Source organism: Drosophila busckii, chromosome 3L (assembly GCF_011750605.1).
Source record: "Drosophila busckii strain San Diego stock center, stock number 13000-0081.31 chromosome 3L, ASM1175060v1, whole genome shotgun sequence".
NCBI classification, from domain to species: Eukaryota; Metazoa; Arthropoda; class Insecta; order Diptera; family Drosophilidae; genus Drosophila; species Drosophila busckii.
The window spans coordinates 11,295,727-11,317,355 of record NC_046606.1 but is presented as its reverse complement, the minus strand read 5'-3'; the positions used below and the strand labels follow the sequence as shown (position 1 = coordinate 11,317,355).

At 38.4% G+C, this 21,629-nt stretch overlaps 7 protein-coding genes across 7 annotated transcripts; 6 read left to right on the top strand and 1 right to left on the bottom strand.

Annotated features, from left to right (window-relative positions):
* Positions 1 to 3,778: 3,778 nt before the first annotated feature.
* On the top strand, positions 3,779 to 6,557 carry LOC108598248 (glycoprotein-N-acetylgalactosamine 3-beta-galactosyltransferase 1-A). The gene is made up of 3 exons (XM_017984862.1): positions 3,779 to 4,161; positions 6,145 to 6,244; positions 6,288 to 6,557. The coding sequence occupies exons 1-3, from the start codon at positions 3,779 to 3,781 to the stop codon at positions 6,555 to 6,557; spliced, it is 753 nt and encodes a 250-aa protein (XP_017840351.1).
* Positions 6,558 to 8,824: 2,267 nt separating this feature from the next.
* On the top strand, positions 8,825 to 10,179 carry LOC108598247 (glycoprotein-N-acetylgalactosamine 3-beta-galactosyltransferase 1). Its single transcript, XM_017984861.1, has 4 exons — positions 8,825 to 9,270; positions 9,469 to 9,565; positions 9,626 to 9,922; positions 9,974 to 10,179. Exons 1-4 carry the CDS (start codon positions 8,825 to 8,827, stop codon positions 10,160 to 10,162), a joined length of 1,029 nt encoding a protein of 342 aa, XP_017840350.1. The 3' UTR covers positions 10,163 to 10,179.
* Positions 10,180 to 10,421: 242 nt separating this feature from the next.
* Positions 10,422 to 12,987, bottom strand: LOC108598245 (polypeptide N-acetylgalactosaminyltransferase 8). Its single transcript, XM_017984860.1, has 4 exons — positions 12,969 to 12,987; positions 12,051 to 12,327; positions 11,211 to 11,985; positions 10,422 to 11,159 (listed from the first exon to the last, which is right to left on the bottom strand). The coding sequence occupies exons 1-4, from the start codon at positions 12,985 to 12,987 to the stop codon at positions 10,509 to 10,511; spliced, it is 1,722 nt and encodes a 573-aa protein (XP_017840349.1). The 3' UTR covers positions 10,422 to 10,508.
* Positions 12,988 to 14,333: 1,346 nt separating this feature from the next.
* LOC108598872 (luciferin sulfotransferase-like) lies at positions 14,334 to 15,559 on the top strand. Its single transcript, XM_017985632.1, has 4 exons — positions 14,334 to 14,657; positions 14,714 to 15,171; positions 15,228 to 15,291; positions 15,355 to 15,559. The coding sequence occupies exons 1-4, from the start codon at positions 14,341 to 14,343 to the stop codon at positions 15,488 to 15,490; spliced, it is 975 nt and encodes a 324-aa protein (XP_017841121.1). The 5' UTR covers positions 14,334 to 14,340; the 3' UTR covers positions 15,491 to 15,559.
* Positions 15,560 to 15,643: 84 nt separating this feature from the next.
* On the top strand, positions 15,644 to 17,012 carry LOC108598870 (sulfotransferase family cytosolic 1B member 1-like). Its single transcript, XM_017985629.2, has 4 exons — positions 15,644 to 16,065; positions 16,119 to 16,579; positions 16,634 to 16,697; positions 16,771 to 17,012. Exons 1-4 carry the CDS (start codon positions 15,746 to 15,748, stop codon positions 16,904 to 16,906), a joined length of 981 nt encoding a protein of 326 aa, XP_017841118.1. The 5' UTR covers positions 15,644 to 15,745; the 3' UTR covers positions 16,907 to 17,012.
* A 641-nt stretch (positions 17,013 to 17,653) lies between these two features.
* LOC108599284 (sulfotransferase family cytosolic 1B member 1-like) lies at positions 17,654 to 18,826 on the top strand. Its single transcript, XM_017986082.1, has 4 exons — positions 17,654 to 17,969; positions 18,019 to 18,479; positions 18,534 to 18,597; positions 18,662 to 18,826. Exons 1-4 carry the CDS (start codon positions 17,659 to 17,661, stop codon positions 18,795 to 18,797), a joined length of 972 nt encoding a protein of 323 aa, XP_017841571.1. The 5' UTR covers positions 17,654 to 17,658; the 3' UTR covers positions 18,798 to 18,826.
* A 196-nt stretch (positions 18,827 to 19,022) lies between these two features.
* Positions 19,023 to 20,995, top strand: LOC108598244 (polypeptide N-acetylgalactosaminyltransferase 8-like). The gene is made up of 3 exons (XM_033293516.1): positions 19,023 to 19,411; positions 19,470 to 20,244; positions 20,298 to 20,995. The coding sequence occupies exons 1-3, from the start codon at positions 19,023 to 19,025 to the stop codon at positions 20,955 to 20,957; spliced, it is 1,824 nt and encodes a 607-aa protein (XP_033149407.1). The 3' UTR covers positions 20,958 to 20,995.
* The last annotated feature ends 634 nt before the right edge of the window (positions 20,996 to 21,629 follow it).

Genomic DNA, 21,629 nt, shown 5'->3' with positions numbered 1-21,629 from the left:
AATTTATTTGACACCCTCATATGGTCAAGTCCGCGTTGGGAAACTTAAGAAAATCGCTGCTGCTGCTTTGCTGTGCGTTGTAGCCAAAACAAATAAAACTGCAAAATAAACAAACAACGCAAATTGAATTTCAGCTAAAAAAAAACAATAACAAAAGCATTTGCGCTTGCGCGTGTCAACGAAGCGTGTCTCAGTCGATTCCTAATTCTAAAGTCTACTACCCCCCATCATATTTAACCCAATCACGTAGGCTCAAGCTACAAACTTGGTTAGCTGTCAATTAGCCAAGCCGCTGACGTCTGCAGTTCGAAGTCGAAACAAGTTTGCTATTTGCTCACTCAACTATGATATACGCTTTTGTCATAGGCAACTTATAATTTATGTGTTTATTATTGTGTAAATGGTTTTTAAATAATTGCTGCATAAATTAAAAGTGTGCAGTAATTTTATTTATAATCAATATGCTTATAATAAAGTTGTCTAAATTCCAGTAGTTGCAAATTACTACAAGATTCCTATCGATGATTCACAGCCATAAGCGACATATATAAAAAATAGTTTAATGACTTTAGCGTTCAAAGGCTCAAGTGCGCTAATGTTAATTAGAATTCAATAGACAGCTCATGCTTTTGAGAAAGTGCAGCTTAGTCTTTAAAATAATAACAAAATATTTCTAGGCACAAAAAAATAATAAACAAATAAATAAACAAAAATTCGCAGTTGAGAATTAATTGAGAAAATATTTTTTTAATTTTATGTTCGTATTTAGAACGACTTATGCTTTAGGAAATGAGCTCTAAGGCATAAGAAAATATAATTATATCTATGCTAGTATAAAAAAGTTAATCGTCTGGGCTTAAGATTTACCAAATATCAAAAAATACATAAACAAAATTCTATTTTATTTATCTAAAAATTAATCGTTGCTCATCAACAATTTTTTCTTCAATTTGAATCAACATTATGTTTAGCTGCATGTTTTTTTTTATGCTCGAAAACTTTCCGCTGTACATAATTGAAATTTATTCTATGCTAGTTTTCAATTTTATTTTCTATGTTTAATGCATGGCACTTGCTCAGCCCTTGGGCTTTGGAGTAAAGCAGCTTACGAGAAAATTGCTGTGCAAATAATTTGCAGTGCGTACTTGAAAAATTGTTGCTAATGAGTTTTTGTTTATGCAAACTAATTGCCTGACTAATGGTTTTGCTGGTGTCATAGTTTATGCAACAGCTGGCACCTGAGGCAGCTTCTCAGACTCTCCGATAAGCTGCAGCTATCATAATGTGATCTTAAGCGAACAAACATGTGTCTGTTGTGTGGATCTTATCATAATATTATACAACATAAACAACATAATTAGCTGACTGCATATATAGAAATGCAGATGCAAAGAAAGCGGCAACAACAATTTATTAAAAAACCATCGCCACACAGATTAAGAAGAGAAAGTTGCCCTTTGATGAGGCTTGAGTTGAGTTTATTAATAACAAAAAGAAAAAAAAAATGCACACTAGCCCACAGCTAAAGTCGAAGTCATGCAACGAACGGTATTTAGCTGAATGAATTTTCAATTAGCCGCCAAATTTGTGGCATCCAACAAAGCTCCGGAGGAACTCGACTTGGTTAGACGCCCCGCCGCCGCAATTTTGAAAGTGAAAACCGGTTAATCGGCCCCGGTATATCCGAAATCGAAACCTAATACTGAAATTCAACGTCATACGCAATGCTTGACCCACTTTTTAGTAGGTGGCGCAAAAATCAACAGAAGCCGCAACAACAACAACAAGCTTAGAAAAAAAAATAGCAATAGAAATAATTGTAAATTTTGCAAGCTTGTCTAATGTTTCACAAACAAAACCGAGCCGAGAGTTGTTAGAATTGAGCAAATGAATAAATTTTCATTGAAACTGCTTGCAACTTTTGTTTAAACATAAATAAAAGAGCAAATAAAACACTTTGTTTGCTTGCGGCTTTTTATTTTATAAGCTTGAGCATATTTTTAATTTAATTTAATATTCGTGCCAGCTTTCTTTATATATTTTTGCAATATTTACACTTTGTTTGTAATAATTTTTAAAATACGTTGTAGACTTAAATTGGCGCAATCAGCTTATCTAGATTTCATAACTGGCATGAGTCACTTGTATTTAAAAATATCTTAAATTTTTGCTTATCTTTTGAGCTGTTTGATAATTTTTTTTTGTAAAATATTGCTGCCCATTTCGTAATCGTTATGTATATTTGGCAATTAAAACGTCAATCAATTGCAGTCATAAAAGATTGAAAAGCTGCGCGGCATACAAATTTTTAATTTATTTAAAACAATTTGCCATAAAATCAGAATTTTCCATAGCGAATGCAACTGACAGCGAACTTGAGCTCTGAGCTTGGACTATTTAAACTGCAGTTCGTAGATAATATAAATATTTCATTACAGACAGAACAAAATCAAACTGCATTAGCTGAAGCTGTTGAATGGAAAATATTCTGAGAAGAGATTGACAGAGAGAGAGAAATAAAAATGCAAATAAAAGTTATACGAGTCCAAACGTCGAGACATAAACCTGAGCGCAGCTCATAAACTATAAACGACAAAGCAGTGGGGGGGGGGGGCGATGTGGGGTTAACTGCGTTTGCTAACTACAAGATACAATTTGTGCATCTGAAGTAAACATCAAAGCGCTGCAGACACAGAAATGGGCTTGGGGTATTGCACTTGGGATTGGGATTGGGATTGGGATTAGGGTTTGGGGTTTGGGCCACAGCAGCCAGCGAGCATTCAGATAAATAGATACAGATACGCTAGGGAGACTGCGAGTTTGAGATACAGATACACACATGTATATAAAGTAGGTTGCTTGCAGGTTTATTTTGTTTGATAAGCTCGCGACACAAGCAACGCTTCCTCTCGCTCTCTCTGTCTTTATTTTGTGGTCTCTTCTGCGTATTTTGCTGGGATTTTAATTTTATGGGCCACAGATTTTATTTTTATTTTGTAACTTAATGTTTGTTTGGACGGCAGGTTGTTGCTTTTGCTATTGTTCTTTTACTGTTTGTTTATCCGATTTACATGGAAATACGTTTAACCATGGAGAACATTTGCATTTTACGAGCCAATTTAGTTTACTTTAATTGCAGCTTTTTGTAGAGTTTAGCAGCTTACGATATCGACGAGCACAATTAAGTTATAATAATTATATAATAGAGCTAAAAGAATTTCCTTATGGAAGCTTGAGAATTAATTAGTTAATATTAAAATTGTAAAAGAATTCTTAGTTATGAATTTCCTTATGGTAGCTTGTGAATTCTTTGGGTTAACGGAATTTTATTAAACAATTTTATGCTAAGCAAAATTCTTAGCTTATGGATTTCCTTATGTGAAAAAATATTAAATAAATTCTTTTAAATTCTAAGCTATGCATTTCCTTATGGAAAATGAAGCTTGTGAATAATTGTGTAATTAAAATGTTAAATAAATTTTTAAAAAATTCTTAGCTATGCATTTTCTTATGGAAAATGAAGCTTGTGAATTTCTTAAGTTCACTGCACTCCGTAAACAAAAGACAATTGTTTAATTAAATTAAATAAATAGCTTAGCAGTTAAAAATTGTAACCGGTTTGTTGCGAGTTCCGCGCCACGCGCTACACTGCGCAACAAAGCTGAGGCATAAATTTTAAGCATCAATTTTAATTTCAAGTTTTATCTGTCTTGACTTTGATTAATTTTTTATCACAAGGCTTGCTACATGCGTTAAAAATCACAGTTAGTTTGAAGCTATGAGCGTGCCTAGACGTGCTTACCATTTGCTCTATTTGAGCATCATAGCTACACTCATATGGCTGCATAGCCAGAGAGCTGCTAGAGATGTGAGCCCAGCACACATTGCAGTGCAGGATCCGCTCTTCGAGTCCATACGCGTGCTCTGCCTGGTGATCTATGACTACAAGCAACCTGTAGCTGCAAAGTATATAAAACGCACTTGGGGTCAGCACTGCAATGTGCTGCTCTTTGTTGCTGGCCAGCTGGATGCGGAGCTGGAGCCGTTTGTGCCGCTCGAGAACTGCACGGACAAGTCGCTGCTGGCGCGTGAAGGTCTCAACTACGCCTATGAATATTACAAAGACGATGCCGATTGGTTTCTACGCATCGATGACTTTAGGTAGCGTATGCTCCAGCACTTCCTCTTTACTTTTTTATCGTCTCCGTGCTCATTGTTATGACATTCTAAACAAGCTCGCAATCTACGCTGCATTTGACTTTTCATTGATAAACTTATCAGCCTTTGGGCTACACTCTTTATACGATTCGTTATGCTTTTCATATTTTTTTTCCGCTCTCTCTCTCTTTGTTGCTTTTGTGGTTTGAACTCACACAATGTTTCCTTTATCAACTGCAGCACGGCAGCAAGGAAGTATCTTTGGCTGTCATTTTAATCTGCCTTTTGTACCCAACAACAACAACACACACACACACACACAGTCACACACACATGAATAGATACATTCATATATTTAAATTTAGTTCTTTGACTGTCGCAGCGCTTAGACTCTTGGGAGTTTCTTGCTCATAAATTTCACATTTTTGTGTTTGTCACATTTTTCCCATGGCTCAATTTTTTAAATTATTAAACAATTTGTATGTTTACTGCTCAGATTGTGCAATTAAGTAACAACTTGAACCTGTAGCTGACCTAAATAATATACACGCGCAAGTTTTTTGCGCTTTTATACACTTTGATAACAATAAAAAGTGTAAAGGGTATGCTAAAGTTGTGCAGTTGTTTGCAACAGTCAAAAAGTGGGCGTGTCTGCATTATAAACTACTTTACACTTGATAAGCAAAACAAGCTTATGCGTTTAAGCCAGTTTGTCTGTCTGTTCGTCTGTATGAGCAGCCACAACTTGGAAACTAAAAGAGCTATAGACACCAAATTTGTTATATAGTTGCTTGCTGCTATTTTTTATGTTCCCCTGTGCAAAGTGTATCAAAAAGTTGACTGCCTCTAACTTTAATGCGCTCTTGTTTGTTTTTGCTCTTATCAAAAACTAGATTGTGTATACAAATGAAAGATTAAAACGTTTTCTAATCAATACGTATTTTATATAAAAGAATTTCAATAATTTATTTTACATTTTAATTTATAAACGCATAAAGCATAACAATTAAAATTTATTCTCTGTAAAAGTGCGCATTTCAAATATCATAAATACAAAACAAATGTTTTGTCTGCTGCTAGGCATAATAAATGTTGCAACAAATGTTTATAGATTAAAATAAAAAATAATCAATATGTCAAACGCCTCGACGCTTATCGGCAACAAACCCAAGTGAACTTAGCTAAGAAAATAAATGTGTGAAAGTATTAAAAAATTTATTACAACAGTTGTCAGCAAGTGAAGTGAAGTTTAATGAGCCTTGAAATGAAACAAATTATGTATTTTATACTTAAAATTGATAAAGTCATAAGCACAAGTTGCGCAAAAATTTAATTGATTATTAAAATAAACGTTAAGTGTTCTATGCTGGCAAACAGGTTTGAGTTTAAGCAAATTAGTTAATGTGAAAAATGAAATGCTCTACGTTGAAATAATAAACAATAAATATTTGAAGCAATTGCTGCATGAGCTAGACATGCCCAAATACTAGACTTGCTGTCTATGTATTAACAAACTCAATCATATAGCACATATCACCTTTAGCTTATCGGTAGTATCAACAAATGTTCTTTCGAACGTTTGTTTGGCAAATAAATCAACAAGCGCGCACAGTCTTGTATGTTGTTGTATCTTTTGCTTCATTATTATTATTTTTAGTTGCTTGGCATTTTGTTGTTGTTAAGTTGTTTAGTTTTTAGTTTGTGTACGCCGCACATTTGCGGCTTGAACTTGGCATTGTTTACATGAGGCTGCGACTCCGCAATTTAATTTTAAAACCGGATCTTCGCTGGCCGTATGTTGACACGGTTTTCAATTGAGAATTGTTTGTATATCGTTTAAGATATATTTAAATTTTCAATCTATGTGTGCCTCGCTACAAGGTTGACTGGCGGCTTACAAAGATCAGCGAGTGAGATATGCACAATCAATTTGGGCAGTCAAGTGTAAAGTTGTGAAGACGAGTAATGAACTAAATAAATTTGCAGCTTTGTTGCTATGGAAAATCTGCGCTATATGTTGGCAAAGCATAAACCAAAGCAGGCGCTATATATGGGCTATGAGCTGCGAGAGCCGCTGAATAAACAGGTAAGCTAAGAATGAAGTTAAGGCAGCTAAAACTTGCGTTTAGGCGTTTAATTATTGGAGGTGTGGCTATGTGTTGAGCTGGGAAGCGCTGAGACGCTTTCAAGCGGAGAGCAAGTACTGTGGACAGCGCTGGGAGCAGCGCTTGAAGCTAAGTCGCTGCTTGAGGCAGGCGGGAGTTGCCACTGCCAGCAGCACCGATGAGCTTGGCTATGAAACATTTATACCCATAGCTAGCTTCGAGCTATTTCTGGAAGACAAACATCTTGACGGACATGCAGCTCAGGGCGTAAGTATTTCATTTAATGCTGCATAAATGTTAATTGCAATTTGTTGTCACTTACAGTCGCCACTCGCTATATCGAAACGCGCTAGCGTCTTTAGTCTAGCGCAAGACACCGCTATATACGATCTATATTATTTAACATATCATGTGCATGTGTTTGACAAAGTTATTAACAATGCTGCGTTGCCTTAATAAAGCGCCACAGACATTTCAATTATCTTAGCCCACATATGTGAACTAACTTGACAGATTTTGAACTGATTGCTCTTACGTGTTCATCAATGAAACGTTTGTTCCGCTGCAGCTGGTCCTGCGTCTCTTATATCCACACATGCCTTTTGTCTGGCATTACTTCCGTTTTGTTGCAGTTGCAAAGTGTCATTGTTGCATCATGACTCTGCCACATTCATAGCTGTGGCTTAAGCATTGCTGCAAGGTAAATTGCATGCAATATTGCGCTTTTTTCTTCTTTCTCTCGCATCCTTTCGACTGCTGCTGCTGCATCCTGTTGGGTAGGCCTCGCTTTGTTTATCAGCCTGAGCCAACCTGTTAGCCCACAATGACAACACATCACGTAATTTGAGCACGTAAACTGAGACATTAATGCCACACATATGAAGCCATATCGTTTACCTTTCTCAACTGTAGTATTTGTTTTCTCTGTTTTTGGTTTTCGGTTTTCGTTTCGTCTGAAATTAGTATTTGCCGCTTAAGTGCTCACATGGCTACAATGGAGTGTGTGTCTCTCTCTCTCTCTCTCTGTCTCTCTCTGCCATCTAATTGTGTTGTTTTTGGCCAAAACACCTTCAAAGCAAACAGTTGTCCAAGTTACGTAGACACCAAATGACAATTATTTGTTTTTCATAGAGGGAATAATTCTATGCAAATCGTAAAACGTGTTGTCTGCCGATTTCTTTTTGTCAGGCTATCCATCAATATTTGTCTAGCAGATTTTCGAGAAGTGCTCAACTTCGATGACGTATTCAGGCAAAATTTAGATTTCTGAACAAAATTTTGCAAATCGAATTTTTGCTATGGAAGAAGTTTAGACATCAGCATAGCAGCCTCAACTTTGATTGCTTAATATTTGTTTATATCTTTTTGAAATTCTGAATAAAATATTCTAATCCAGAGCTGGTTTCCCAAGCCTTGCAATAAATAATAATAAATATTTATTATTATTATTTATTCTTTATTTATTTATTTCTTTAAAGCTAATAAAGTAATATACTTTCAATTTAATGTGGTTATATAAGAAATAAATTATATATTTAATTTAAAATACTTACATATGCATAATTAATTCTTAATTAAGCTAAAGTAATTTTGAAAAAATTTTCTTTTAGCGTCGCTCATGCATTTGCAACATTAAATAAATAAATACTAGCTTTAATTTAATCTAATCTAATTAAATCTAATTGAATTCAATTAATTATTTGAAAATACTACAAATAATTGCGCTACTAAAAATACATTATATTAATTTATACCATTTCATTTCATGCCGCCCATGATTAGCAAATTTGTTGACAATTTGTTGTTTATATAAAATATTTATTTAATCTAATCAAAGCTTGTCTAATCGCAGCTAATCTAATCGCATTTTGAAGTATTTGCAAATTAGTTGCGCTACATAAATTATTTGCTTTGAATTCATGAACACCCCTGCTGTAAATTGTTGGTAGCTTGGCTTGCTTTACATCAAATGCTTTGGCAGTGTAAAGTTTGCAATTGAAATTGTACACAGCTTCCCACATAGAGACGTACTAAACTAACGGTAACAGTGACTGCTGCAATTTTGAGTACCCTCAGCCTCAGTCCATTAAGCACATCAGCAATTCAGCAGTGCTATACAAAATCGCATTGCAGCCTCCCACGCTTCAAACCCTTTCACTCAGCCACTGTCAATTTTCGAACGCTTTGACTGCCGCCTGCATAACTCGCCTACAGTTGCTACTAGATGTGTGTGCGCACTTGTCAATGCTCAATTGCAAACAGCAAACGAAGCGTGGCGAAAGTTTTGCATCAGCTCGAGTTTCCATTATCTTGGACGACACGCAAGACACGACTTGGCCACAACCTGCAGAGCAGCTAATAATTCTAATTGAAAAAGGCAATTTGTATGCGGCGGCGGCGGTGGCAGCGGCGGCGGCTTCGCTTGAGGTGAAAACTTGCAACAGTTGGACAGACAAAAGCACTCAATATAATTAAATTGTACGGCGCAGGCAACAGACATTACCCATCATCTTAGCATTCGATAGACGCGGCTACAGTTTTTTTTATTTAGTTTAAATAAAATGCCACGCTACTTGAGCACGCGACGCTTCTGCCGCTGTGGCAAGAACAAAATTAGCATATTGAATCCATGCGGCAACTGCTGCCAGCTCACGCTCCACAAATTGCTGCTGCTGCTGCTGCTGGCGCTGATCTGTCTGCTGTGGCTGCTGCAAAGTCAAAGAGTTGATAAGACAAATGTTGTCACCAAGTTATACTATCCACGCATCTTTTGCATCATTGTGACCTATGAGTATCTTCATCAGTACAGCGCGGTACACTTGAAGCGCACTTGGGTGCAGCACTGCGATCGGCATTTGTTTGTTAGCGATGCGCAACATGCGGAGCTGGAACCCGCCGTATTCTTGGGCTTGACGGACAAATGGCAACGACTGCGCGCTCAGCTCGAATATGTTTACAATTATCACTACGCTGATGGCGATTGGTTTTTGATAGTCAATGATGATAAGTAAGTTAAACGGACATTTCAAATTAATCTCAAAACAAGCCAAAATCAGCTTCGATTCCCCTGAATGGCAGCAATAACTTAATATTCCCATAAGGAATTTCCAAGCAATAAAATCTCTCTAGCTACGATTTGCTTTAACAGATTTTAAACTTGCTCTTTTTAATAAGCTATAGCCCTATATAACCTAAAAGTTCTTAGCTTTGTAGTTGTGGACAATCTAAGGCATATGCTGCTTCCTTATAATCCAAAGCAACGCACTTACTTTGGCTGCAAGCTCAAATCAGCGCAGAATCAGGTATAGCCCTTTACCTTTCAATTTATTCAACTACTCACTTTTTCTACTCTTCCTGCTCAGACTTATATGTACGATCGTTCAGGCATTGTGCTCAGCAGCGCTGCTCTACAGCAATTCGTGCTCAAGGCTCTGCCGAACGAAACTATTTGCAGCTCCGGTCCACAGGACAATAAGTCGACACTCGAGCTCGCTCGCTGCTTAGACGCTGTGCAAGTTGAAGCTGGTAACAGTCTCGATCACTTGGGTCATCATCGCTTTCTGCCTTTCACACTTGCTGTGCATCTACATGGGCAATTGAATGTGTCGATTGACAGCCACAGCTACTTCTTGGAGCATTCCTACTACGAAGTTAACAATGTAAGTTGGACTTGCCTTAAATCAGTTAGTTACTTACTTTATGCTCCACAGCTCAGCATAGCCGTATCGAACAGCTATATCTGCCAACAAATTCATTATATGCCAATTGCCTACGATCGCAATTATATGATATATAATGTTAAACTATTTGGAGTTGATCGAACGATTACAGCAGTAAGTCACTTGAAGTCGCTTCAAAAGCAAAAATCTCAGCCTTTTTCTTTTAAAAAGTTACTTTAATAACAATAAAATAACAATACAAAATGCCTAAATTATTTATATAGTATATTTAAACTTTTTTATATACATTGATAGGCAACAGATTTGGAGAATATTTTCTATAGAAACATAAGCTTCTAGCTCTGCAAAAATTATTTAAGCGGAAACTTTTGTTTAAGAACTGCAAATCATATAAAATGGCAAGAATTTTCTGTTCCATATTCTGTATTTATAAAGAATATTCCATATTCTGTATTTATATATATATAAAGTATTTCCTAATAACAATTGTTTATCATCTTGCTTAGCATATATTAATCAATCGTAGATCATAGATCAATTTTGAATTAAAAGTTTTCTTTAAGAATTACAGCAGCTCAATATTCTTCCAAAAGTCCTCAAGCCGCTTTTCGTTAACATAACCAAACTTCCAATGTTGCCGCACATTTGTGGCATTACATAGATTCGCTACCAAGCTGCGCTGCTCCACCTGCGCCTCCAAGCAACGCTGATCCGACTTGCGTTGACCATTAATCAGCTGCTTGGACTGCTGATCATAGAACCAGAACTGATTGCCAGCCTGATGATGACACTGCCAAAGCAGCACTGCAGCATTTGGCTGACGTTGCTGCAGCTCCAGGCAGAGATAGCTGGAGTGCAAATCGCGAAAGTGACTTAGATACCAAGCTTGCTCCAGTCTGGGATATAAAAGATCCTCATCGCAAGCTGCAAGCTTCGGCTGCGTTTTGCTGCCAGCTCTGTCCAGGCAGAGCTTAGGTGCTGCCAAGCTTTGTAGCGCGCCAATGGCATAATCCTCTGGATCCTGCAGCGGATACAGCGCTAAAAAGTCGCTGGCCAAGTTATCCAGAAACCATTTGAAGGGCTTGCAGCGCAGACGTTGACGCAGCGCTTTCTGCTGCTTAAGTGAGCCAACTTTGATTTGGGTTAAGTGCGGCACATTGGCATACAGCTTGTCCTTGTACTCATCCAGCCAGACCTCGGCTACGCGTCTGTAGTTCTAATGATTAAGTTTAAGTAAAAGTTGCACACACTTAATTCAAACACTTACTCTTGATACAGCTTGACTGGCACTGCTGCTAGACTTGGTATATGCCACCTGATAGCTGTCGTCTCTATAAAGATGTCCCACTCTGGAGCAGGGCACTTCCAGCAGACGTCCACCGCATAGCCAAATCTTCAAGCTTAGCTCGAACTGCTCGGCGCCCCAAAGACGCAGCCCCTCATCATAGCCGCCCAGCTTAAAGAACCATTCACGCTCAATGGCAAATAGTCCACCATTCATTATGGGATTGTCATGTGGCGCCGGCAGCGCTTGCTGCTCTGCTGGCAGCAGCGGCAGCTGCACATAGTTGAACTCCCAGTTGAAGAAGCCGCGCGAGGGTTTGCCACGTTTATAAGCAAACGTTTTATGGTCTATGGTATCCACTATGGGTGTAGTGCAGCTGCCATTACGCTCTAGCATGGGCGCCAGCAGCGGCTCCAACCAGCCTTGAGTAACTTCCACATGCGCATCCAGAAAGACCAACACCTCAGCTTGAGCTTTGCGTGCGCCCGCCATGCGCGCCTGCATCAATCCTCGCTGCTTAGGCAGCCGCAACAGCTGCAACAGCTTCCCATACTTGAAACGCAAATACGCCGTAAAGTTATCTGCAATCTTAACGCTGCCATCATCCACTAGCAGAATCTCGCGCAGCAGCGCAGTCGGCGTACGATCACGCAGCGAACTCAGCGTACGCAGCAGCACGCTCGGCTCTTCATTGTGCTGAGCAATGACAACACTGATGGCGGGCAGCTCAGCTAGCGCGTACTTAAGCTTTTTGCAGCTATAGAACATACACATTCTTATACTCTTATACTCGCTCACTGTTATACGCGCTCGCATACTCACCTACGATGCCGCATGTCGTGCAGCGTGCGCTCAGGCGAAATTCGCTCAGAGAGCCACGCATTGTAACCGGTTTGGCGCTCACTTTCCGCTACAGCTGCAAGCTCTTCTACTGTTAGATTGGCGCTCTTTGCGGGGCGTCCCAGCGCTCCCAGATCTGGCAGCACCAGCGCTTCGAACAGCTGTTCATGCTTTACAGTTGTTTTATTTGTTATTGCTGCTGCTTGTTCACTTTGTTTTTTGTCAGTTATAAACGCATAGATAACAACATTGCAAATTACTGCAATTAACAATATTAATAGTATAATTTTCTTGTATTTTAACAGCCACTCATTGCACTTCATCACAAAGACACGCTTAACAACGCGCACGTTTAAGCCAAGACTGGGCTTGTTATTACCGCATAGCTTCAAACTTGTCGCTCTTTCAAGTCTTATACGCCGCTAAGCTACGCTTATATTAAGTGAAAGTTTTTTATTTAATTCAAACTTAATCAATTGAATAATTTTTAAAATTCAAACGTTATGATTATATAATGCCAAGCTGAATATTTAGGTTTAAGTTTGTTTGCTTATGCAAATAGTCAAAAACTAAATCAATCAATCAACAATAATTGCTAATAATAATAAACAATAGTAGTCTAAGCAATTATGTTGCACTATTTTAAATAATCTTTCACAATCTTTCTTAATTTTATGTAATCGTACTGATTTATAATTGAGCTATGCCCAACACAATTTTAATTTTATAAAAATAATATAATATAACTAAATATTCTTTAGCAGATTAGATTATAATCATTATTTTCCCTCCCGTTTCATTAATATTAAGTATTATTAAAGTTAAACAATTGAATTTTCTTCATCAAGCCTAAATTCTCAGCCATTATTCTATAAATCCGTCTGCCCCCCACACAGACACCTGACACATACGTGTGCATTATGCATCGATCATTACTCATGCTATAAAACGAATCCACTTAATCTCGCAACGAAACATTCAAACATTTATTAAAGACACGACAGGGCCCACCCTTTGGTGGGGTAGCAAGCACGGCCGTCAAATTCCAACAAGAATTGCAACAAAAGGTACAATTTATAGTTTGACACCCTTGGAGAGTAATGCGCCAGCCAGCGGCAGCGCAAAAAAGAAACCCCACAAGGGGCGACAATGATTTGGGGAGGTCACACGCACACTCCCAGGCCGACAGTCCAAGGACATTGGGTGGGTGGCAAATATGTAATTGCTGCCGCCCCAAAATTTGGCATAGACCTTGAAAATACCAACGAACCATTGGGTAAGGGACTGAATTGTAAGGTGACTGATAGAACTTAAAGCTCAAGCGTACGGCCCGTGTAGGCAATGAATATTTACGACGAGTTGGAGTTGATGCTGATTCGGGCACTTGCATGGGTATGGGTATGGGTACGGATTGGGTCCTTTGAGGATTACACGGCTTTATGCAATTGCGCGCAAGTAAAAATCTAATTTAAGCATTGGCATTGGCTCTGCCACCCCCGAAACGTATTCCATTTGACAATTGCCCAAAATTATACAATGCATGGGCATGAGGAATTGCCAATGCTGCTGCCACTGGTGGCACGTAGCGCGAGCTACGCTTTAAGGGAATTCACCATAAAGCAGGCAGAAAAAATTGCTTTGCTACTATGCGGCGAGCGCTACCCTTTGCTCTGCTCAAGTGCAACGTTTAAGGATTTGGGGTGGACTGCAGCGGTGGTGGGTGGTTGGGTGGTTGCTGGGCTGCGCTGGGCTTACGACCTCATCATAACACCACATGTTCCAAAATGTGCGGCACGTCGCCGTCTCCATGTAGATTTCTATCTATTCTATTGTCTGACTAGAGCTTTTGGTTTGGATTCAACATTAATTTCGTTTGATGAGGCGCAAAGTTGTGGAATTTATTGCGGGGCCTTGACAAAAAGTTAAGTGGATTTTACGTAAATTAATGACTCCCCAGTCACACTATGCACATTGAGGGTTGCAGCCTGACCCCTGAAATTGCTACACTTAAATTTCAAATCGCTTTAAAAACAAATTCTAATGCAGCAGTCAACCCGCTTTGAGAGAACTACAGGCATGCAGATAGACAAGCCATAGGTATTTATACCTACTATATACATATAGTCAAATATAATATGAATTAACCAAACAGGTTAAGCACACAAATAAACATCTCTAGGTTGCAAAAAAACAAGTTTACTTTGATAATAGATCTAACTTAAATTCACTCGCTTGAGCTAACATCACCTTCAGTCTAATATTCACAATCAAAATGTTCGCATGCGAATCTTTAGAAACGTCATCCACATTGCCACTGATTCGCATGCGCTGCTCAGGCGATTCTGTAAATGATTGGCTACCACTGCAGCAGGATTGGAGCTCTAGGATTTGTATGCTGCCAGAGCGTTACGGAGGCTCATTTGCAAATCGCATCGATGCATTGGAAACTCGGGACGATGATGTATTTGTGATAACGTTCATGAAGTCTGGCACGACTTGGATGCAGGAGCTTGCCTGGTTACTGCTCAACCAATTGGATTTTTCAAGCGCGAAGAGCAGCTTTTTACAGGAACGCAGCGTATTCTTAGAGTAAGTCACACAACATATTGTTTAACTAAAATCATTTACTTTTGGTTTTTGCATAGAGCCTCTTCGATTTTCGACAATCTACCAATGGATACAATTGATGCTTGTAAACGAATGACAAGTCCACGCCTCATCAAGTCTCATCTACCTGCTCAATTGCTGCCACGTCAAGTTTGGCAGCAAAAGCGAAAGATAATCTACGTCGCTCGTAATCCCAAAGATGTGGTAGTCTCCAATTTTCATTTCTTAACGGGCCTCGGACTTTATGCAGATGATTTTAATACATTTGTGAAGGAATTCATAAATAATAAGACATTTTATACTTCATACTGGACGCATATTGTAGATTTCTGGCGAATGCGCAATGAGCCAAATATTTTTTTCGTCACCTACGAGCAAATGAAACGCGACTTGAAGAACGTTATTGAGCAGTTGAGCGCATTTCTGGGTGTCAATAGCCTCGATGCGCAGCAAATGGAACAACTATTGAATCACCTTAAATTCGACAATATGAAACGTAAGCAACTTTAATCTTACCTAAACATAACTAACTGTTGATTACTATGATTACAGAATCGAAATATATTAATGGGACCGCATCATTAAAGAAACTAAGAAAAACCTCAGAAAACTTTGAGTAAGTTAATAGACAAACATTTTATATTGAAAATATATTATTTTTACTTATATATTTTTCAAGATTCTTTCGTCGCGGAATAGTTGGATCATTCAAAGATGAGCTGAGCGAGCATCAAAAGCAACAATTGGATAAATGGACTACTGAGTTTTTGAGTGAATATAATCTTAAGGAAAGTGATATATTTGGTCAGCTATAAATCTCACTCTCACTCTAAGCAAAATATACCACAATTAAAAAATTACAAGATTGGTTAAGCTTCATTAAATTAAATAGCTAACGCTTTTATACAAAAGCAAGGTCAAGTTATCTTGTCTAAATATAGCTTATCTGAAATTCACATACAGAAAATGTGTAAGACTGAAACATTTAATTGAGTGCCATAAAGATACTAAATTTACATTTCAACACACTCGTCGGATTCTGACTAGACAGTCTAAGAATTACAGTCGTCATGTTTGTAAGTGAAGAAGTAAAGTCTTCAGACAATGTTCACATGATCCGTCTTCGCAAAGAAGTAGTCGATTCTATAAATAATGGATTAATACAGCAACAGGATTGGCAAATCCGCTGGTGTACCATGCCAAAGCATTACTTAGATGCGAGTCCAGAGCGCGTTGATGAGTTTACAACGCGAGACGACGATGTTTTTGTGGTAACATTTCCAAAAAGTGGCACCACTTGGATGCAGGAGCTCGCGTGGCTACTGCTCAATCAGTTGGATTTTGAGCGTGCCAAATCCAGTTATGCAATGGAGCGCAGCATATTCTTAGAGTAAGTCAGAATCGATAATTATTTGAAAGTAAATTAATTGCTGTTTACTTAAGGCACTCTCTTCTGCATCCTACGCTAGCGATGGATACGATAAAGGCATGTGATGAACAGGCTAGTCCACGTCTAATCAAGTCCCATCTGCCTGCTCCATTGCTACCAAGTGAGATTTGGCAGCACAAGCGAAAGACAATCTACGTTGCTCGCAATCCCAAAGATGTAGTAGTGTCTTCTTATCACTTCTGGCGAGGAATTGGAGTTTGGACAGGCTTGGACTTTGATAAATTTGTGGAAGATTTTATGTTCAATAAGATTTCGTATGCTTCTTATTGGGCTCATATAATAGATTTTTGGAAAATGCGTAACGAAGCAAATATTTTCTTCGTAACGTATGAACAGATGAAGTGTGACCTAAAGTCAGTGATTGAAAGGTTGCAAAAGTTTTTGGAGGTCCAGAGTTTGAATGAGGACAGCATGGAGAAACTCTTAAATCACCTGTCATTTCAAAATATGAAAGGTAAATCGTAATAATGGTAATAAAGTAGTTACTTATTCAATTTCTTTATTGCAGAATCCAAATACACCAACTTGACAGGCTTCCTGAAAACAATTGATAATACAACAGATGATTTTGAGTAAGACTATGGATACTTAATTAATGCAGAAACTTGCTAACTATTTGTTTTTTTATAATTTGCTAACAATAAGATTTATGCGTCGAGGAATAGTTGGAGCATACAATGATGAACTGAGCGAGGCCCAAAAACAAAAGTTAGATGATTGGACGGCAGAATTTTTGCTAGAGTACAATCTAAAAGAAAGTGACATCTTTGGCCAGCTATGACGCTTTTATAAACAAAAGATGCGAATATTAATTAGTACACAAATGTTGTCCCACTTTGTAAACAATCATAAAATATATAAATAGCTAATGCTTATACAAAGGCTAGTGCCACAAAAGCAGAGTCAGGCTTATTTATTGATCTATTTAGTTATTTACATCATTTGCAAGCTTAAACTGGTATGTACTTGTTTGCCAAATTCAGCAATATTTAAATTATTTAATTCAGCCATATAAATATGTTACATGTTTAATTCACAGGGCAGTCTAAAAGCAACAGTCGTCATGTTTGTTAGTGAAGAAGTAAGCGCTTCAGACAATATTCGCATGATCCGTCTTCGCAAAGAATTAAGCAATTCTATAAATAATGGATTAATACAGCAACAGGATTGGCAAAACCGCTGGTGTACCATGCCAAAGCATTACTTAGATTACATATATTAATATTATATTGAAGAAACTCAGAAACACCTCAGATAACTTTAAGTAAGTCAATAGACAAACATTTAATTTTGTTAATATTTTATGCAAAAATTAAAAAACAACAAGATTGATTCAACTTCATTAAATTAAATAGCTAATGCTTTTGTACAAAAGCAAGGTCAAGTTATCTTGTCTAAATATCGCTTATCTGAAATTCACATGTAAAAAAGGTGAACGACTGAAACATTTAATTGAGTGCCATAAAGATAGTAAATTTATATTTAAGCCCACTCGTCGGATTTCGACTAGATAGTCTAAGAGTTAAAGTCGTCATGTTTGTTAGTGAAGAAGTAAAGACTTTATGCAATTGTCCTATGATACGTCTTCGTAAAGCAATAGGCGATAATGGACTGGTACAGCAACAAGATTGGCAAAAGCGCTGGGTTAGCATGCCAAAGGTTTACTTAGATTCGAGTCCAGAACGTATTGATAAGTTTTCTACGCGTGATGACGATGTTTTTGTGGTAACATTTCCGAAGTGTGGCACCACTTGGATGCAGGAGCTCGCTTGGCTACTGCTAAATCAGTTGGATTTTGAGCGTGCCAAGTCCAGCTATGCAATGGAACGCAGCATATACTTAGAGTAAGTAACCATAACTAATTAAACGCAAATTAATAGCTGTTTACTTTAGGTACTCACTTGTACTACCTACGCTAACGATGGATACGATAAAGGCATGTGATGAACAGGCTAGTCCACGTCTAATTAAGTCCCATCTGCCTGCTCCATTGCTACCAAGTGAGATTTGGCAGCACAAGCGAAAGACAATCTACGTTGCTCGCAATCCCAAAGATGTAGTAGTGTCTTATTATCACTTCTTGCGAGGTATTGGAGTTTGGACAGGCTTGGATTTCGATAGTTTTGTGGATGATTTTATGTTCAATAAGATTTCGTATGCTTCTTATTGGGCCCATATTATAGACTTTTGGAGAATGCGTAACGAAGCAAACATTTTCTTCGTAACCTACGAACAGATGAAGTGTGACCTAAAGTCAGTGATTGAAAGGTTGCAAAACTTCTTAGAGCTCAAGAGTTTAAATGATGAAAGCATGGAGAAACTCTTAAATCACCTGTCATTTCAAAATATGAAAGGTAAATTGTAAGAATTGTAACAAAGTACTTACTTATTCAATTTCTTTATTGCAGACTCAAAATACACCAACTTGACTGGCTTGCTGAAAACAACTGAAAAAACAAGAGATGATTTTGAGTAAGACCGAAGATAGCGTATTATCGAAGAAGCTTGCTAACGTTTATTATAATTATTTTTCAAGATTTATGCGACGCGGAGTAGTTGGTTCATATAAAGATGAATTAACCGAGGCTCAAAGGCAGAAGTTAGATGATTGGACTGCGGAATTTTTGCAGGAGTATGATCTTAAAGAAAGTGACATTTTCGGTCTTATATAGAAAAATAACCACTGAGACCTTATATATAAATAAAATTATCTAACAGCTAATCTAATCTTGACTAATGCTTATCATATACACTAACCTATATTAACAAAACAAAATTTGCTTACTAAATCGGTTGAAGCAGTTGAAATTCCGAGTTGCAGTATGGAATTAATCTATTGGTTACAGTTAATAATATTACAAGGTTGCCAGCAACGTTACAACTGAATACAATTGAAAATGGAGCTAAACGAGAAACATCGTTGTAAAATTTCGTCTGAGAAATGCGAAAAAATTCCAATAGACTGCCACGTCAAGCGCATAACATCCAAAATTGTTGAGAACCCAAAGGCGCAGTCATGCACCGTGCTGCGAATGGTTTTCTTTCTGATCTTTTTAGTGCTACTCGTGATTATTAGCTATACGAGCTGGCTGAAGATTAGACGCTCTGAGCTGCGCAACAATAACAAGCTTATGCTAAAGTTTGATGCGCTGTGCAAAGCGCAGCAGCAATTGCAATTGAATGAGACCAAGTTGATAAGGCAGCAGGAGCAATACTTTGGCTATAACATTTGGCTATCGGAGCGCACTTGCCTGCAACGCGAGTTGCCTGATGTGAGGCACAAACTGTAAGTTGCTAAGCCCAAGTGCGCAATTAAATTGACTGAAGCTTAACTTTAATTACAGCTGTGGCTCAAAGCAGTACGAGCATCTACCCAATGTTAGCTTGATAATGAGCTATCATCAGCTGGATGCAAGTGTCTTGCTGCGTGCGCTGCAGAGCATCAAAGATCGCACGCCAGAGTCGCTGCTGCAGCAGCTCATACTCATAGACGATGCCAGCGAGCAGCCCGAGCTGCGTAGTCCAGAGTTTCATGCGCATCTCAAGCAACTTTTTGGCGAGAAGCTGCAAATGCAGCGCTTGGAACAATTCGTTGGTAGCTGGCGTGCGCGTCTGTTGGCTGCAGCTGAAGCTACAGCGGAGGTGCTTGTCTTTATGGATCCGTATGTTGAGGTAAATGTGGATTGGCTGCCGCCACTACTGGCGCCCATCAAGCAGAGCTACTTGCTTAGCACTACTTCGCATATGGATGCAATCAGTGCACAGAATCTTAAGTATGCGCCAAATGCTTTTCAACTGGCCATGTACGACTGGAAGCTGCACAAGTTGCTGCTGCCACTAAGAGGCAAGCAACAGCAGCAGCTGCCAGCGCCGTATGAAACGCCTTTGATTTCCAGCAAGGTGCTGGCCATAAATCGCGCGTGGCTCTTTCAGCTGCAAGCCTATCAAACGGATTATTACAATCCCACTGTGGTGCAGTTGGAGCTAAGCATGAAGATTTGGCTATGCGGCGGCAAAGTGTTGAGGGTGCCCTGCTCCCGTGTGGGTTATCTTAGCACACAAGTTGAAAATCACAGCGAGGAGGAAATTCAACTAGATAGCTGGCAGGATAAATTTGAGGTGAGTTCAGTTACACTACAATAGATAGCAGCTATTAATTCATTCACTTGCAGGGCACCAAGAACTTCATAGACGTTTGGTTCGACGAATACAAACATGCAGTCTATAATAACATAAAGCAGCTTAAAGATCTGGCAGGCATTAATACAGCCACGCAGCTGGAGCAGCGTCGTCAATTGCAGTGCAAGCCTGCCGACTACTATTTCCGCTATGTGGCACCAGAGCTGCTTAACATGGACGCTGCACAATTTCCCAAGCTCAGCGTGCGTGGTGTGCTCAAAGTCATGGGTCAGCCCAGTTTGTGCCTCAGCAGCGCGCAAATTAACTCCACCAACATGTTAGTGCTGAGCAGCTGCATCAAGTCTATTGTCAAGAAGCAGCAGATATGGCAACTGGATGAGCATGGCGGTCTGGCGCAGCGTGGCAGTTGCGTTGAGTCCTTGCCCGGCAATGTCACGCATTTAATGCGACTTAGCGATTGCAACTACACTGAGCCGAGTGCACATCAGTACTGGAGCTACGACTTTGATACGCTGCAGTTTCAGTGGCATAATCCTGGCAATATTACGCTTTGCTTGCAAGCGCTAACGCGTTATAAGTTGATCATTAGCAGACCCTGCGAGAAGCACAATATATATCAGAAGTGGACCTTTCAGCCCTTTAATCAAACTGTCTACGATTCGTACATCGAGCAGTGGTGGCCAAATAAGTGAGCCACAGCTTTAAAGCTAAAACTAAAGTTAAAGTTGTTTACCCAAATATTTCATACATAAAATAGTTCGAGTACTAAAATAATAAAATAAATCTCAACTTTATTTATAGCAATTGCAATCGGCAAGAAATCAAAGTTAGATAAAGTTATTTTTGCAATGAATCTAAAATAAATTTGATTGCCCAAATATTAATACGTAAAATAGTTCGAGTACTAAAACTTCATTTATAGCAATTTGAATAGCAGCAGCTTAACTTCTTACAACTATTTGCTTTATATTTCCAAATTTGGACGCACCCAACTAATCAATAACTTTATTTATGCTAATCGGCAAGATCAATTTTATGTAAAGTTATTTTTGCAACTTAGAGTAGTAAATTTAGAGTAGAACTGCATAAATTTGATTGCCCAAATATTTATACATAAAATAGTTCCAGTACTAAAATAAATATAAGCTTAATTTATAGTATTTTGGATAGCAGCAGCACAAATTGCTTAATGAACTTAAAAACTTTTTAAATTACTTTTAAAGTTTTTCTTTCTTTCTTTTATTTAAAGTTGAACGCACCCAACTAATCAAACTATTTGTGCGAATTGAATATTAAGCTATCAGCGTCAAATCAAATTTAGTAGATTTCAGCTATAGATAAACTTATTTTCGTTACGCCTAATA

Bases quoted from the DNA above. Each gene is read 5' to 3' on its own strand.
- LOC108598870 (XM_017985629.2), top strand. From the start codon at position 15,746: ATGTTTGTAAGTGAAGAAGTAAAGTCTTCAGACAATGTTCACATGATC. The intron at 16,580-16,633 runs GTAAATCGTAAT...TCTTTATTGCAG, and splicing joins GTCATTTCAAAATATGAAAG to AATCCAAATACACCAACTTG. The intron at 16,698-16,770 runs GTAAGACTATGG...GCTAACAATAAG, and splicing joins AATACAACAGATGATTTTGA to ATTTATGCGTCGAGGAATAG.
- LOC108598244 (XM_033293516.1), top strand. From the start codon at position 19,023: ATGGAGCTAAACGAGAAACATCGTTGTAAAATTTCGTCTGAGAAATGC. The intron at 19,412-19,469 runs GTAAGTTGCTAA...CTTTAATTACAG, and splicing joins CCTGATGTGAGGCACAAACT to CTGTGGCTCAAAGCAGTACG. The intron at 20,245-20,297 runs GTGAGTTCAGTT...ATTCACTTGCAG, and splicing joins GCTGGCAGGATAAATTTGAG to GGCACCAAGAACTTCATAGA.
- LOC108598245 (XM_017984860.1), bottom strand. The intron at 11,986-12,050 runs GTGAGTATGCGA...TATGTTCTATAG, and splicing joins CACGACATGCGGCATCGTAG to CTGCAAAAAGCTTAAGTACG. The intron at 11,160-11,210 runs GTAAGTGTTTGA...CTTAATCATTAG, and splicing joins CCAGTCAAGCTGTATCAAGA to AACTACAGACGCGTAGCCGA.
- LOC108598872 (XM_017985632.1), top strand. From the start codon at position 14,341: ATGTTCGCATGCGAATCTTTAGAAACGTCATCCACATTGCCACTGATT. The intron at 15,172-15,227 runs GTAAGCAACTTT...CTATGATTACAG, and splicing joins TAAATTCGACAATATGAAAC to AATCGAAATATATTAATGGG. The intron at 15,292-15,354 runs GTAAGTTAATAG...ATATTTTTCAAG, and splicing joins AAAACCTCAGAAAACTTTGA to ATTCTTTCGTCGCGGAATAG.
- LOC108598248 (XM_017984862.1), top strand. From the start codon at position 3,779: ATGAGCGTGCCTAGACGTGCTTACCATTTGCTCTATTTGAGCATCATA. The intron at 4,162-6,144 runs GTAGCGTATGCT...ATAAATTTGCAG, and splicing joins CTACGCATCGATGACTTTAG to CTTTGTTGCTATGGAAAATC. The intron at 6,245-6,287 runs GTAAGCTAAGAA...ACTTGCGTTTAG, and splicing joins GAGAGCCGCTGAATAAACAG to GCGTTTAATTATTGGAGGTG.
- LOC108599284 (XM_017986082.1), top strand. From the start codon at position 17,659: ATGTTTGTTAGTGAAGAAGTAAAGACTTTATGCAATTGTCCTATGATA. The intron at 17,970-18,018 runs GTAAGTAACCAT...TGTTTACTTTAG, and splicing joins GAACGCAGCATATACTTAGA to GTACTCACTTGTACTACCTA. The intron at 18,598-18,661 runs GTAAGACCGAAG...TTATTTTTCAAG, and splicing joins AAAACAAGAGATGATTTTGA to ATTTATGCGACGCGGAGTAG.
- LOC108598247 (XM_017984861.1), top strand. From the start codon at position 8,825: ATGCCACGCTACTTGAGCACGCGACGCTTCTGCCGCTGTGGCAAGAAC. The intron at 9,271-9,468 runs GTAAGTTAAACG...AAAAGTTCTTAG, and splicing joins TTGATAGTCAATGATGATAA to CTTTGTAGTTGTGGACAATC. The intron at 9,923-9,973 runs GTAAGTTGGACT...TATGCTCCACAG, and splicing joins CCTACTACGAAGTTAACAAT to CTCAGCATAGCCGTATCGAA.